Source organism: Mobula birostris, chromosome 9 (genome assembly GCF_030028105.1).
Source record: "Mobula birostris isolate sMobBir1 chromosome 9, sMobBir1.hap1, whole genome shotgun sequence".
NCBI classification, from domain to species: domain Eukaryota; kingdom Metazoa; phylum Chordata; class Chondrichthyes; order Myliobatiformes; family Myliobatidae; genus Mobula; species Mobula birostris.
The window spans coordinates 37,882,253-37,899,408 of NC_092378.1; the positions used below are offsets into that span (position 1 = coordinate 37,882,253).

The 17,156-nt window shown below is 39.7% G+C and overlaps 1 protein-coding gene across 2 annotated transcripts in view; it reads left to right on the forward strand.

Annotated features, from left to right (window-relative positions):
- The first annotated feature begins 572 nt into the window (after nucleotides 1-572).
- Nucleotides 573-17,156, forward strand: part of efcab6 (EF-hand calcium binding domain 6) — a 109,516-nt gene continuing 92,932 nt past the window's right edge. The window contains exons 1-6 of one of the 2 annotated variants that reach the window (XM_072267851.1): nucleotides 573-684; nucleotides 1,682-1,828; nucleotides 6,146-6,363; nucleotides 10,259-10,353; nucleotides 13,337-13,403; nucleotides 16,341-16,477. In XM_072267851.1, coding sequence (XP_072123952.1) covers nucleotides 573-684; nucleotides 1,682-1,828; nucleotides 6,146-6,363; nucleotides 10,259-10,353; nucleotides 13,337-13,403; nucleotides 16,341-16,477 — 776 coding nt within the window. Of the gene's footprint in view, nucleotides 685-1,681; nucleotides 1,829-6,145; nucleotides 6,364-10,258; nucleotides 10,354-13,336; nucleotides 13,404-16,340; nucleotides 16,478-17,156 lie in introns of those variants that run through there. The other variant, XM_072267849.1, reaches the window with a different exon arrangement.

Sequence of the window (17,156 nt, forward strand, 5' to 3'; positions counted from 1 at the left end):
CCTCAACCCCGCCTCTTATCTTGTCCGCCATTACCGGACCCACACGACCCCCTCCCAGCAATTTCCGTTCCTTCCCCACCCTCTTTCCCTCAACAGGTTCCAAACCACATTCACGCATCAAGCAAAACACAGCCAGCTTCCAGTCGAGCCAACTCAGCCACTCCCTTCTCAGACCAACAGATGCTCCGTCCGCCGACTCCACCCTGCCGCCTGCCTGTCTGTATCTCGTCTTACGGCGGTTGGCATCCAGCTTAATGGTGCATTACCGCCACCCTCTGCTCGAGAATGTGCACTAGACATACATTCTAAATCCCTTCACCCAATCACACACACACAAACCTACACTTCACCCTCCCATCTTTGACCATCCTAGTATCCTATTCCTGTTTATTCGTCATATTCTATATAAAAAAAAACCCCTGTACCCCTTAAAAACGCTAAAAATACCCAGACTTGTGCTCCCTCACCCATGCCCAGCAAAAAACACCCACCCGCCTGCGTCCTCTTCGACGTTTTAAAGCGCAGACCAATTGAGAAGACCTTTGCTTGAGTATCATTTACGGGTTTATCCAATGAGGAATGTGTTCACCATTGCGACCAGCAACGATGTTGCTCGGCAACGAGACTGCGTCGGCGCAACCGGAGCGGCAAGAACAGGGTACGGGAGAAGGACAGATAACGAGGGTGAATCGTTTACAAGGTGAAGGTATGACGGGGAAGGGGTCATGGAGGGGGTTGGAGAAGGAAAGAGGGCTATGGAGGGAGTTGGAGGAGGGAAGAGGTACGGCAGGAGGACGGGTAACTGGGATGAATCGTTTACAGAGTGAAGGAGTCATGGAGGGCGTTGGAGGAGGGAAGAGATGACAGGGAAGAGGGTTGTGGAGGGAATTGGAGGAGGGAAAGGGTTATGGAGGGGTAGAGGAGAGAAGGAGTGACAGAGAAGGGGTAGGAGGAATGATGGGGAGATGGAAGGGGTCATGCAGAGAGGAGTTGAGAAGAAGAGGTCATGGAGAGACAAGAAGGGCAGAGTGGTTTTAGTGGGGGACACAGGGAGGGCAGGGGAAACTTTGGGAGGGCGTGGGGAGATGGAGAAGGCATTGGGTGTGTGATGAAGCAGGAGGAAGGGGAGAAGGGGGCAAGAGACAGAGAAGGGGTGGGGTTCCTAGAACATTGGAGGAGGGAAGGGGTGACATTGAAAGGTCGTGGAGGGGGTGGAGGAAGGATGGGGAGAAAGAAGGGGTCAGGGAGAGACTAGAAGGTGAGATGAGTACATGGATGGGGAAGACGAGGGAAGCAGCGACAAGGAAGGGAGGGTTTGAGAGGTAGGAGTCATGGAGAGATGAGAATACAGGGAAGGGGAGAATTGGAGAAAATCTCCAATTCTGCCTGTTAAAACGTGATGCAAATTGAATGCCACTGAAACTGGAATCTAACTGAACAGCAAATACCTTTCGACTCCGCTGTCCAATAGGAACACAGTGCAAACACGAGCATGGATAGAGAGTGACCAAGGTGTTTCATGCTTAAATGAGGTATTGGATGCTGATTTCAGAACAAGTCAGGCAGGTTTCAGATATTACAAGTTACTGTTTTGCTCTCCATAATAAAAATGATCATTTATATTTACAGATTATCATTCCATTAAGTTGTGTTCTAAATATTGATTTATTTTGATTTCTAGATAAATTCTTCAAGAGGATGGTTGGCTCTACCCCAGACTTAGGGGTTCTATGTTTGGAGTCCCGTGGAATACCATTGACCCCAAGGCCCCAGACAACACCCTCATGGCGTAATTGCAATAGTCGAGCATCACTGCAATCAGCTTCAGGTATAATGAGCTTATCTAGCGTCTCAACACAGTCAAATTTATCTTAATATTTTTATTGCTAAAAATATTAAGCAATAAAGCTGCAGTGCAGGTTGACAGTGTTGTTAAGAAGGCATATGGTGTAATAGCCTTCATCAACCGTGGGATTGAGTTCAACTGCCATGAGGTAATGTTAAAGCTATATACGAGGGGTGATTGATAAGTTTGTGGCCTTAATATTTTATTGCTAAAAATATTAATAAGGGATAAATTGTTAAATGACTAATGTGATTGCCATATTTTGCAAAATGAGCCTTTTTCTCCCATTTCCTGTACCGACTGATGTGCGACTCTATGAATAAATGTGAATTTTAATTAGTTTAGTTCCATGAAAGATTTTTTTTGAAGAAGCACAGTGCATTACTAACATAAACTAGCATAAATTATACAAAACTTACATGATAAAATAAACTAAAATAAATATAAAAGCATTAGTGCAAATTGATAGGGAAAAGGAAAAAAGATGTTCTGGGCATGTCTTTTAGGAACTGAACTGAAATTTACTTCATGGGGGGGTGGGCGTCTTTAAAACCTACAACTAATGAGTCTGATTCCTTTAAAACAGTCTGGATCTTAGATAGGAGGCTTCAGTTCCTTTGATTATACTTTCTGTAGTTGGATCTTACTATTTCATTCTCCCCTTGTGATGAGAACAAGAAACAAAAGAGGAAGGTATAATTTCAGTCAGCAGTGATATATGCACGCAAGACAAGACCATCATGCTTGTTTTATGTAGCTCACATCCATCATCAAGTACTCTGACCGTCCAGGATATGCTCTCTTCTCGCTGCGGCTGTCAGGAAGAAGGTTCAGGAGCCACACCACCAGGTTTAGGAAGTTATTAACCATCTGCCATCAGGCTCTTGAACCAGAGGGGATAACTTCACTCAACTTCACTTGCCCCATCACTGAACTGTTCCCGCAACCGACTGACTCACTTTCAAGGACTCTTCATCTTGTGTTCTATGTTGTTTATTTATTATTAATATTACTTTTTTTCTTTTGGTATTTGCAGTGTGTTTTTTGCACATTGTTTGTCTGTCCTGTTGGGGGCAGTCTTTCAATGATTCTATTGTGTTTCTTGTATCTTCTGTGAATAGCCACAAGAAAACGAATCTCAGGGTAGTATATGGTGACATATATGTATTTTGATAATTTTCTTTGAGTTTGTGAGCTAGACAAAAAGAATAATGATAGTTTTGCAGATATACTGTCCCTTTATAACATTTTATAAAATACACATTTCTCAGCTTTGAGTAGGCATATGTCTGATATGTTGATTTTCTCAATATATACTAAGTTGTAATTGAAAAGCAAAACCATGCAGATGCCCTGCAAATCTGAAGTAAAAAGAGAAGATATTGGAAATGCACAATTGGCCAGGCAGCATCTCTAAAGTGAGAAAGAGTTTGGGGTCTATGGCCCTTTATCAGCACTGAGAGATCTTGGAAATCAGCCATATTTAGATTACAAAGAAGATGGGGGTGAGATGAAAACACTGAGGAAAAAATGTATGTTATAGGGTAGAGAGTTAGAGAATAAATAACACAAGTGGTGTTGCTGTTACTTGGGGGGGAGGGGGTAAAGGCTTATTAATCACCAATAACCTACCTAAGGTGAGACATAAATCAAGAAATGACTGAAAATACACGAGGGAAGAGGGGTAGAGCTTTTTTCTAAAGTGCAGAGAGGCAAAGCGTTGCACATGTTAGAAACAATCAGCATATGTCAAGTGGGATATAGAGCTAGTGTTTTAGATTAATTGACCTTCCATCTGAGCTGGCCAATTCATATCCAAACTGGAAAGACTGGTTGGCTGAATTGTTGAAATCAATATTAAGACCATCATCCAAAGGTTTTTTATCCCTTCTTTTTAGTTGTCATGGATTCCTAATTTCAATTCTTGAATTCTAACTGTTTAATAACCTTTCTTTCCCTTCACTTTCCAACCTCATTAGTGTTGGGCACGTGGCCAACTGGTTAAGACGTTTGTCTAGTGATCTGAAGGTTGCTAGTTCGAGCCTCAGCTGTGGCAGTGTGTTTGTGTCCTTGAGCAAAGCACTTAGCCACATATTGCTCTAGTCTGTGCGAGGAGTGGCGCCCCACACAGACTTCCAATCTGCGCCTCGTAAGACATGAAAATGCCCGACGCAGGCCTCTCATGGTCTGAGTCGACGTTCCCTCCTCCCTCCCTCCCTCCTTCCAACCTCACCTGACAGACCAGTTTTATGCTTTTATCCTCTTTGATTTTCTCTCTCTGATTTTGAATAGTCAGTCCTCATTTGTCATCTTCAGAATTCACAATGCACCAGACCCCTGCTCCTGGCTCTTTATTCATTATAAATGTATGGCCTAATACTGACCACTTTATTCTTTTCACTCCTCCTTTTACACTGAATCTGATGACAGGGGTTGTGCTGATATTGTTTGAAGAACTGAGAGACTGATTTCCTGCTCTCTGACTGTTCATCTGTCCTGAGCCATAACCCCACACTGAACATCATGCTATTTCCTCAAGAGATCTGTTCACTAGAGCATTCAGCTTAATAATTCTCCATGCAAAGCCCACTTCATCCTCCCTCTCTAAAACCTGGAAAAATGATTATCCTCGCAAACACGAGGAAATCTGCAGATGCTGGAAATTCAAGCAACACACACAAAGTGCTGGTGGAACGCAGCAGGCCAGGCAGCATTGATAGGAAAAGGTACGGTCTACGTTTCGGGCCGAGACCCTTCGTCAGGGCTAACTGAAAGAAGAGATAGTAAGAGATTTGAAAGTGAGAGGGGAAGGGGGAGATCCGAAATGATAGGAGAAGACAGGAGGGAAAGGGATGAAGCTAAGAGCTGGAAAGTTGATTGGCAAAAGGGATACAGAGCTAGAGAAAGGAGAGGATCATGGGACGGGAGGCCTGGTGAGAAAGAAAGGGGGAGGGGAGCACCAGAGGAAGATGGAGAGCAGGCAAGGAGTTATTATTAGAGGGACAGAGAGAGAAAAATGGGAAAAAAATAATAAATAAATAAGGGATCGGGTAAGAAGGGGAGGAGAGGCATTAACGGAAGTTAGAGAAATCAATGTTCATGCCATCAGGTTGGAGGCTACCCAGGTGGAATATAAGGAGCTTTTTCTCCAACCTGAGTGTGGCTTCATCTTGACAGTGGAGGAGGCCATGAATTGACATATCAGAATGGGAATGGGACGTGGAATTAAAATGTGTGGCCACTGGGAGATCCTGCTTTCTCTGGCGGGTGGAGAGTAGGTGTTCAGCGAAACGATCTCCCAGTCTCGCCAATATATAGGAGGCCGCACCAGATGCAGTATATCACCCCAGCCGACTCACAGGTGAAGTGTCGCCTCACCTGGAAGGACTGTCTGGGGCCCTGAATGGTGGTGTGGGAGGAAGTGTAAGGGCATGTGTAACACTTGTTCTGCTTACCAGGATAAGTGCCAGGAGGGAGATTGATGAGAAGGGATGGAGGGGACAAATGGACAAGGGAGTTGCGTAGGGAGTGATCCCTGTGGAAAGCAGAAAGAGAGGGGGAGGGAAAGATGTGTTTAGTGGTGGGATCCCATTGGAGGTGGCGGAAGTTGTGGAGAATAATATGTTGGACCTGGAGGCTGGTGGGGTGGTAGGTGAGGACAAGGGGAACCCTATCCCTAGTGGGGTGACAGGAGGATGGGGTGAGAGCAGATGTGCAGATCTTGGTATTTTCATTGTTTCAATCTGTTCCACTACCACAGAACTTACTTCTTTCTACCTTTATTGTTTCTTCCAGCATTTTCCTATTTGCATTCGTGACTTACTTCTGCTGCTTTGACATTTTCCATTTTTTAAGATTCAACATGAGCACCTAATCACTCTGCATTACCATCCCACAACAGGCTCAACCAGTGCTCCTGCATCAAAACCATGCTTTGATGCAACACAAATACTAGAGGAACTCAGCAGGCCAGGCAGCAACTATGGAAAAAAGTAAACAGTCAACGTTCCAGGCCGAGACCCTTCACTTGGACCTTAGCTGAATTTGTTTTCACACTAAGCACCACTCATTTAACCCCACGGACTTTCTCTAGCAGTTGTCTATTTTTATTATATTTTCCTCTCTCTCCTCTGGTTTTCATTTATTTCTTTCCATTTCACCTCTTCCAGACAGATCATCATCAGAGATAGAAGGCTACTCTTTTTACAAGAGTTGCCAGCAATTTGTTTTTTATATACTCAATAATTATCAAGCTCTTGCACTTTTTTGCTTAAATCTGCTTTAATATTTATTTCTTAGGTTCATTGTGCTCTGACCATGATGTAAGCTGCTCCATTGCAAAAATTGCACACATTCTTGCTCAGAGAGCCAAGGAAAAGCAAAATGACTTGAGAAGAGCTTTCGAAACTTATGACAAAGTTCGGAATCTGACGGTCACAAAAGGCGAATTCCGCAAAGTGATTGAAAGATTTTTGCTGCCTCTTAATCCAAAACAATTTCAAGATCTACTTGCAAGGGTAATTGAATTAAATGCCTGAAGTCTCATTATAAAGCAGTCACTGAGTTTTAGTGCTTTATTGTTACTATTTTTTATCACTCTCGAGCAATAGGAAGTGACTGTCCTTTAAACTGAATAAGAGGTTGAGATGTCGAAAAATTGCATATTTAAAATGTATCTTGTTTCCATGGAAATGATTGAATTTGAAGATTTGATACTCTCCAATATTTTTGAAAAACATAATGGGGCCTTTTATGCATCTAATGCAAGATTTATCATCTTTTAATATTTCATAAATTTCTTTGAAATCTAGAAATTATGGAGACCTCCTCAGGGAAACTGTTTCAATGTTTGATGATTTTTGTACAACTATATGGCAATGATCAAGATGCTCTGAACCTAGTTAGTAACTTTAAAGTGCAATTGATCCCTCTTTTTGAAAATAGTTTGATATGTATACACTTGTTAGCATCTGCAAGCATCTTGTAAGACTACACCCAGAAAGCTTGGCTTCTCTTTTAGAGTCATAGTAAAGTACAGCACAGAAACAGGTCCTTTAGCACTACTCATCCATGCTGAACCATTTAACCTGTCTACTCCCATCAACCTGCGCCAGGACCATAGCCCTTCATACCCCTACCATCCATGTACCTATCTAAACTCTTAAACGTTGAAATTGAGGTCACACGCCCCACTTGTGCTGGCAGCTCATTCCACATATTCATGATTCTCTGAGTGAAGAACTTTCCACTCATGCTCCCCCTAAAATTTCACCTTTCACCCTTAACTCATAACCTCTAGTTGTAGTCCCACCCAACCTTGATGAAAAATGCCTGCTTACATTTAGCCTATCTATACCCCTCATAATTTTGTATGCCTCTGGCAAATCTCCCCTTAATCTTCCATGTCCTAACCTATTCAATCTTTCCTTATAACTCAGGCCCTGTAGTCCTGGCAACAGTAGGTGACCAAAACTGCACAGAACGCTGTGCTCCAAACTAGGCCTCACCACGTCTTGTACAACTTCAACATAACATAACATCCCATCTCCTGTACCCATGTTCTGATGAATGATCTTTGCCTGAAATGTCGACTGTTTACTCTTTTCCATAGATGCTGCCTGGTCTCATAAGTTTCTCCAGAATTTTGAGCATGTTTCCTGTAAATTGATTTATGAAGGCCAATGTGCCAAAAGCTTTCTGTATGACCCTATATTTTCATACCTAACTCTTAATTTTTTTTGAAAAGCTTTAGACTAGCCAAGAATTAAAGTATCAGAAGAGACTGAGTTTTAATATCTACTCTTTTCATCTGGAGAGGATATTAGAAAATTATAGAGTATTGTTAGGCAGTCCTTCATATTTCCAATTTGTCAGTTTTATTCTTTTAATTAATTCTTGTTTTAGTTAGAAATGCTGCTTCACATTTGTATTTATTCCTTATTGTCCATAGCATGCTTTCCAAGATATTTTAACCCTCTCCACTTATCCCCACAGACAGTTTGTCTTTTTCCATGTCACTTCATCCTTACCCATTTTTCCACATGATATTCCGATGAATAATGCTTACAAAAGGAAGTAAAAAGCTGCAACAGATAGGATCGGTTTTAATAGGACCTCTAAAATTAATTACCTCTATTGCATAGTTTAGCAAGTACCAGTCAAACTGAGATGACTTCCAAATTGCTTGATTGACATTCTGGAACTTTCAGTCCAAGAACACTGTTAGAATGCCTTCATAGGTTGGACTGTAGAGGTTAGTTATTATCCTTTCTGAAGGCGATTAGGAATGAGCAATAATTGCTGTCTTTGCCAACAGTACACACATCTCAGAATAAATAAAATGCATGCACGTTTATTTGTCCAATCACACAGGGCTTTGAAGTGTGAAGAGTGGGGATTATACGTTTACAGAGGTACCTGTAGATGTGCCCAAAGCCCAGAATGCATTCTGCTGTTTTATGGAAGTGAGATGATTACAATCTAGTTTGGACTGATTGTATGCTTGTTTTTGTGGATTTTTCCAAGTATTTTTTTATACTGTATGGTATTGTTTCATATGGAGAATGTACTAAAGTTCAAAGCACATTTATTATCAATGTATGTATACTATATACGGCCTTGAGATTCATCGGCTTACAGGCAGCTACAAAACAAATAGACCTAATAGAACCCAATATAAAAAAAAGGCCATCAAACACCTTATGTGAAGAAAAAACAAATCATGCAAGCAGTAAAAGTAAATAAGTAACATTCATAACTGAAGTTCACGAAAGTGCGTCCACAGCGAAGAAGCAAGTCACAGCCGATCCAGGAGCCCATTAGTTGCAGTCTCAGTTCAACACAGAGATGAGTAGATTTTACAGAGAAGCCAGCTGAACACTGGCCTGTCCCTCGCATCCAGATCCAAACCTCTGACCTTTTCCATCTGGCCCAGTGCTTAAATCTGCAAACATCAGGTCATTCTTTGTTCTCAGACCCAGGCTCTGCTACTTCAATATGCTCTTGGACCCAGAGTCCACCACCTCGATTCCACCTATACCTGGCCTTTCCAATTTACCCTGGTGCTTAAATCAGTCAACATTGGCTTGTTCCTCGCTCGTGGGCCCGGGCCTCAATGCTGCTTCACCTTGGTTCTGGTACTTTAACTTGCCTCCAAGATCACTCCAGCAGACAAACATTGGCTTGCTCCCTGGTCTCAGGCCCCAGCCCCACCACCTCAATGTAGCCTGTACACGCCACACCACACCACAAAACCGTGCTGCACCTTTGAGACTTCAGTTCACACCAGGACAATGCCAGGTAGTACAGAGTGATAAAAAGCTCACCTCCAAAAGGGAAGTTTCAGGCTAATGATTGCAGTGATTGCTTTTGAGAAAAGGTTTTCTTTTTGAGAAATAACCTAGTTAATAGTTGTGTCTGCTGTCAGCAAGTCATCACTGTGCTTCACAGGCACCATATTAAATTGAAATCACTAATTGGATTGGTGAAGTACAAAATTATACAGCAACCAAATAGAAGAAAACTGATATTTAAGCAGCAATTAGGAAGAAAATGAATCATCACACTATCACATTGCTGATCACCATCAGCATAATACTGTGGATAATGGTGATCTGAGAGAATTTATTAGCATGGAAATTTACCTGCTATATTGATGAAGATCAAAAAGTACCTGAACTATTTTGCAAAGAACGATGTGCATTATGAAAAATTGTAGTAGTCACATTAATTCTGAAATAATAATTGGATTGCATAAAATGTGGTGATTACAACATCAGGCAATTTATAACACTTAACCCAATTCATGAAAGTGAATCACAAACAAGAAAATCTGCAGATACTGGAAATCCAAGCAACACACACAAAATGCTGGAGGAAATCAGCAGGCCTGGCAGCATCTATGAAAAGAAGTACAGTTGGTGTGTTGGGCTGAGACCCTTTGGCAGGACTGGAGGGAAAAAAAGCTGAGGAGTAGATTTAAAAGGTGGGCGGGAGGGGAAAGAGAAACACGAGGTGATAGGTAAAACCGGGAGTCGGATGAGGAATGAAGTAAAGAGCTAGGAAGTTGATTGGTGAAAGAGATACAGGTCTGGAGAAAGGGGAGTCTGGTAGGAGAGGACAGGAGGCCATGGAAAGAAGAAAAGTGGGGGTGTGTGGAGAAGTACCAGAGAGGAACAATGGGCAGGCAAGGAGATGAGGCGAGAGAGGGAAAAGGGGAATGGGGAATGGTGAAGTGGGGGGAGGGCATTACTGGAAGTTCAAGAAATCAATGTTCATGCCAACAGGTTGGAATTCCTGATGAGTTCTTCCATCATTTTGTGTTATGAAAGTAAATCATTCATTTTCCATTTACAATATCAATAAATCTTGTGTTCTTTATGATAAAGTACATTCCTTGCTTTTTTTTAAAAGATTCCAATCAATAGTGATGAAACGGTACCTTACATGGTATTTTTGGAGAAATTTTGTTCATCTCATGAATCCTGTGTAAGAAGAACAAGCAGCAGGTTTGTACTGAAATTAAGATAAACTGGAAATTTCAAATACGAGTGACAAAAACTGTGAAGAAGTTAGCAAAACTCTGTAAAACGGAAGTTTCATCAATCTAATGAGGGATACATATTTAAAACTTTTTTGATTGCAGATGTTGATTTATATGGATTTTAGCAGTATTTTCTGATTCGTTCAGTATTGACAATTCAGTGGGCAAGGAAATCATTGTACATTTTTTTCCAGACAAGTTCTAAAAATCACAGAAGTTTATTTATTGGTTTTGTGCTGTTGATAAAAGAGATCTGAGGAAAAAAGAAGAGTTGATACTGCAGGGTTGAAGTGAAACGTTAACACTTTTTAGAGATTGTAGTTTATAACTGGGTATCCTATGTTGGATACATTGCCTTTAATTTAAAATTGCTTGGAATGCCGTGTTGGACAAGTGATAATGCACCAGATTTTTTGCAAAACTCATCTTGTAAACTTTTTCCTTATTACTCTGAACACAATAGGTATGTTAAGGATAACGTTCTTAGCCATAAGCAGCAACTGAAAATTCGTTTAGGTGTCGACTGCATTGACAATCTTGATGCTGATTGTAGTTGGTTGTTTAATAAATGAGAACCCAATTTTTTCCCCCCTAGCCAGGAAACTTGAAATTGATTGAGGTGCTTTTCTTTCACCACCAAGTGAGATCTACTAGAGCCGCATAATTGAGAAATCACACTTGGGATTGTCCTGCTTTGTATGAACCTGTTCTATATTAAGTGTGTTTATGAATTGAACCTTCAAAACTAGTGTTTTGTTATCGACAATGCTCAATATTCTGAGGGAAGAAAGAATTAACACTAACTTGCCACTTGGGATTTTGGTATTCTCAGTAAGAAAATGTTAATAACTTAAAATGCACAAAGGAATGTTGTTAAAATTTCAAGTAAAAATTTAACAGATCTTGATCAATAGGATATGGTTTATTGTAAGTGAGAAATGTAGTTATTGAATTACTGATTTAAGTATTACTTTTGAGAGCAATACAAATATGAATTTCTTTAAGAAATTCTGATGCATTCTATTTATAATTTTTTTTTCCCAGGAGTATTATTACTTACTGAAGCCCATTACCCCTACTGGGGCGTAGGCTGCTCACCAGGGTCCTCTGTCGTGGGCCAGTCTTTCAAGTTGTCCCCAGCTGTAGTCCATCTTTTCTTTCCACTTCCTGGAATGAGCTCACTGGAGCTTCTTATTGACATTTCTGTAGCACTGTGTTTTTATGGGATGGGGTTGTTAGTGTCATGCCTAGCCCTCCTGCTTTCACAGTTGGGCTTGGGACAGTCCACAGGCAGAGTTAGGGGTGCCCTTGCTTTGCTTGTCGCAAAGATTTTGCAAGCAGCTCTAAGCTAGGTCTTTTGAGGGCAGAAACGCAATTCATTTTTATTTTTGTTTGGATAACTTTGGATGTGCAATGTGATCACATTAGCCATTTTACTCAAATCAAATCAAGCTTAATTATCATTCAGACCTACATTGATACAGTCAAACGAGACAGTGTTCCTCTGGGGCCTATGTGCATAACGTACATTCAAAAAAGTGAGGGAGACAAAAAACACACACATCGTTATGCAAGAAAACACATGTGTAGTCCAAGTTGCTGAGTAACATGCCAATTGATGGTACAGCTCCTAGCAATCTAGCCTGTCTTTCTGCTGGTTGGACACTAGAAGGCAGCACTGACAGGAAAGGCCAGCTCCCAACTGAGCACAAACTCCACACTACACCACCTCCAGCGTTGTCTCACCTGGTCTGCAGCAGTAGGCAAGCCTGCTTGAGGCCTTGTCCTCATTACAACCGAGGCGATGCTTCTGCCTCATTGCCTGTCTCTCCACCAAACAAGGGAAACAGGCCTGCAGCATCACACATTATCAATGTCCAACGGGGTCTTGTGATTGCAAGAGAAACGTCCAAGATAGTTACTCACGATTACACTGCAAACTGCTTTTGCACATCAACTCCGATGTCTTTGAGTAACAGAAGCAGTACGGTCTGCATGCAGGTCAGCTCCTCTGAACCTTCCCTGCCTCGTCCACTGGCTTCTCCTTCTCCCAGCCCGCCACCAGCTTCCCTTTCTCTCGGTATCCACTGGCTTCTCCTTCTCCTGGCCCATTCGCCGACTTCTCCTTCTCCCGGTTTGTCTGCTGGCTTCTTTTTCTCCTGGCCCGTCACCAGCTTCTCCCGCCCGGCCAAGCACCAGCTTCTCCATGTAAAGGAGAAAACTTTCTCCAAATGTCTCTTCATAATCTAATATTGCCATAATAAGATTATTATTTGGCTTCCTTGCCAGATTTGTGTTCATCACACAGTTCTTTCATTGCAAAGGAACTCTGAAGATAGAATTATCCAGTAGATTAGTGGAATTGCCTTAAAATTGAATTGACTTTATTTCTTGCATCCTTTACATACATGAGGAGAAAAAATCTTTACGTTACGTCTCTGTGTAATTAACAATGCCACAACTTTTTGAAGTTGTTTCAACTTTCAAGATTTTTTTTATCCATTATTTCCCATTACACTGCATTTGTAATGCTTATTTTGGAGTGTTCTCTAAGAAATATGTACAACTAAACACATTGTATCAAGAAACCGCTCACCTTCTACCATATCAAATAATCAAAAACAAATTTATTAACACTGACTTCAATGACATGAAATTTGTTATGCAGCAACTGTACAGTGCAAACTTAGGTTGAAACAATCTTACTTATTAAAGTTTCTGTGCCTGCAGATTTCAGCTGTAATTGTTTCAAATGGAGATATTTGATTCCTTTGGGAGCTGCATGCAAAATGGTGCCCTCTGGTACCATTTTTGGAAAAATGAATAGCACAGGGATTGCTCATAGCAATGTAGCATACATGTAACTGGACCAAATTGGAGAAGTTTTGGAGAAGACCTGCATTCACTTTATAAGAACAGCTATTTAACTATTTTCTCTCTTTTTCTAGGAGCAGTTCCATTATCTCCAATTGCAATTTGACATTAAAGCAAATTGAGAATCACCTCAGAGAAAAGGTGAGAAATGCATCTTCGCAAAAGAACAGAATTATATCATTGTGATATAGAGAAACACTTTTTTTTCAATCTTTTTATTAATATTAGATTCTCAAACAATACAAAGAATTGATACAAAACTATTGGGATTGCATTGTTAATAATTAGTATATATAAATAAAAACACAGTTGATACACAGATATTAACCTCCCAAAATCTTACAAAGTACAAATATAGTAATATATAGAAAAAAATATATACAAAAATATCATGGAAAAAGAAAAAAAGAAAAAAAATGCCCTAATAGGGAAAAAAAAAACCCTAATCTAAATCAAATAATCAACTAAACTAAAAAAAGAAAAAGAAATGGGCTATTATGTAACATCAGATAAAACCAATAGTGTCATTAACTCCGCTCCTCTCCATATATTTAAAAGTAGCAGAATAGAATTGGAGAGGGTCAAACTACAACATATGAAAGTATTGAATAAATGGCCTCCAAGTCTCTTCAAATTTAATAGAAGGTTCATAAATGACACTTCTAATTTTTTCGAACTTTAAACACAAAATAATTTGAGAGAACCATTGAAATGTAGTAGGAGGATTAATCTCTTTCCAATTGAATAGTATGGATCTTCTAGTCATTAATGTAATGAATGCAATCATCTGACATGATGAAGAGGTCAAATGACTTTGTTCTATCATTGGTAAATCAAAAATTGTAGTAATGGGGTGAGGATGTAAATCAATATCCAGAACAGTTGAAATGGTATTGAAGATATCTTTCCAATATTTCTTCAGCAGAGGACATGACCAAAACATATGAGTTAAGGAAGCTGTCTCAGAATGACATCTGTCACATATAGGATTTACATGAGAGCTAATAATGAGCTAATTTATCCTTAGACATATGAGCCCTATGTACTACTTTAAACTGTATCAACGCTTCTACAGAAGAGAAACGCTTCTTTATCACAAAATAATCTTTTATTTGCATAACTGCTTGAACAGCAATGTGCCCCAAGTGATATCTGAAGTTTATCACTATAACTGAAGAAGATATTAAAAATGATAAACAAAATCTTAATTAAAGATGCAAAATTTTAAATGCATCATATGGAAAGAGCCATGAAAGGTTTAGGGAAGGAATTCAGCACTTTGGGCATTGACAGCTTAAGCCTAGCCACAATGTGTAGAATAATTCAACTGAGGGTAACCACGAGTTAAAGGAACCCAGGTATCTTGCAGAACTGTAAAGTAGAGAGGTTTAGAGATGGGGAGGAATTGGGGGTCAAGGGTGAGAATCTTAAATAAGACATTGCTTAACTAAGTCAGGGAGCATAGGGATGATGGACTTGGAATGTTAGGAAATAGGGTCCAGGTTTTTGATGAACTTGCATTTGCAAGGGTAGTAGGAGCTTCCATGGGAAGTGGAGGTCGCACATAGATGTTGATTTCAGCAGCAAATGACTTGAGAAAAAAGTGTTAACAACCTTGGAAATGGTGGGGTTATATAATGTGATAACTGTGTCAGGAGCAGATATGACACCAGTTTTGTGAACAAGCTGGATCTATTTCAAACTAATGCCAGGAAGAGAGCTGGATTCAGTGACTGGGGAGGATAGTTTATGATGTGGACCGGAGCAGTGATTAGGTTTTTGTAAGTGAAGTTTAGGGGAACTTCAGTCTAGGAATAGACTTTGATTTTAGGTGATATTGTCAAAAGACAACATAGAGATGCATAAGAAGGTCAGAGGCAAATTCATTACAGAAAATTTGCAGCAGATAGTTCTGTAACAACAGCTGGACTGATGACTTTGAAACAACTAGGCAAGTGTTATTCCATCCATCTTACAGGGATAGAGAGGATAAAGTGGTCTACCACTTCAAAAGAGATGAGAAGCAGTTAATTACCTTTCTACCAACTACATAGGATGTCTTTGATCTGAGCTTTTTTAACAATATGGCAGGGCAAACAGTGATATTTTTAAAAATAAATATTTGCTTTACAGGGTTTGGGATTTGGGGGCAAAACCAGCATTTACTGCCGATACATTTTAGTTCTGTCAATGGACATAGGACAAAATGATGGATCAGCTTATGAAACCTAATTGACCATAAGCTGCCTTGCTGAGAATCAGTTTCAGAATTGATTACATATAGGGGATATCTGAATTTTATTCCTTGATGCACACTAGAGAACCAGACAACTGCAATCCAGTAAATGCTGCGTCATCCTTACCAAAGATCAGTTGACTACACAAATAGAAATGAAAGTGAAATATAGAATGAGGTACCAAATTAAGCAGTAGAATAAGTGAGTTAATTGTGAAGTGGCAATATTTTAAATACAGTATCAGATGTATGGTAAAATCCTGATAATCAGACATTTGTCATTCAGAAATGGTGGTTTGGTATCTGGCTCACTCATTAGTCTGGTCCGAGGGCCAGGTATGCAGCCATGGTTGAGGGTGGATAACTGGAATGCTATTAAAATTTACTGAGTTTTTTGTCCCTATTCCCTTATGAAATGGCTCAATTTCCCATTCCCATTTATGTTAGATTTATAAAAGAAAGTGAAATTGTGTTGGTATATTAAAAGGAGTAACATATTTGGCCGCATGATTTAAAAATAATTGTTTAGGTACCTTTTGTACTAATTTCTTAAAAACTTCTTGCATTGGTATATAAACATAAGATAACATTTTTAACACAGAACCTAGAATATCTGTTATATTAACCAAAGTTCCATTTGAATGACTCTAGTATGAAAAGAGCTTGTCATGTTTTATGCCAACTTCCCCAGTGTGTTAGTACTGAAAGCAAGCCAGATTTTTACAATCTCATGTACTTTTAGCAAATGAGATTTCGGAAAAATGAGAAGTTGCAAAAAAGACTGTTGTGATTTATTTATATAACAATTATGCAGAAAAATGTAACATTATTTTTTTCCTTAGATCTTAAATAATGTAAAAAATCTCGTAAGAGCCCTTAAGTTATTTGATTATAACAAGGATGAGCACATTCAGTGCTATGAACTTCGAAGAGTTCTTGAGAGTTATTGTCTTCGATTAACCGACTCTCAGTTTGAAAGGTCAGTACATGTAGATGCTCATCTTTGGTGTTTCGGGATGAATTTTTAAAACTATACTTTGATACAGAATGGTTCAATAGCTAATCCTGTGCACTACAGTGAAAAACTGCTGCATTATGAGTGAAAGTAGAATGCAGTTAGCAACAATTAAATAAGTATTTTAAAATTGGTTATACAATGTGATGTTTTGAATGGAAGAACATTAAGCCAAAAGGGAATCCAAAATAGTGATTTCAGCTTTATCCATTACATCAGAAGAGTAATGAATGTTTATAAATATTAAGTTTGAAACACTAATTTAAACAGTTGTAGAATAACATTACAAGCTATTTTATGCTGGTTAATAATTCATATTGCTCAGTTGTTGAAAGATGAGAACAAAGTTAAGTAGCTTATTCCTTGTGTTTTTCACCTTTCCACTTCATTCCTATAGCTCCAATGTACTCATAAGTCCCTGTTCAGAATAAATTATGTGCCCATGCTATTCTCTGCACTTCAGCAAGTAGCAGTATTGATACAGTAGTTAAAGGGAATAGGAGTTCTTGGGCAACACACATCAAAGTTGCTGGTGAACGCAGCAGGCTAGGCAGCATCTCTAGGAAGAGGTACAGTCAAAGTTTCAGGCCGAGACCCTTCGTCAGGACTAACTGAAGGAAGAGTTAGTAAGAGATTAGTAAGG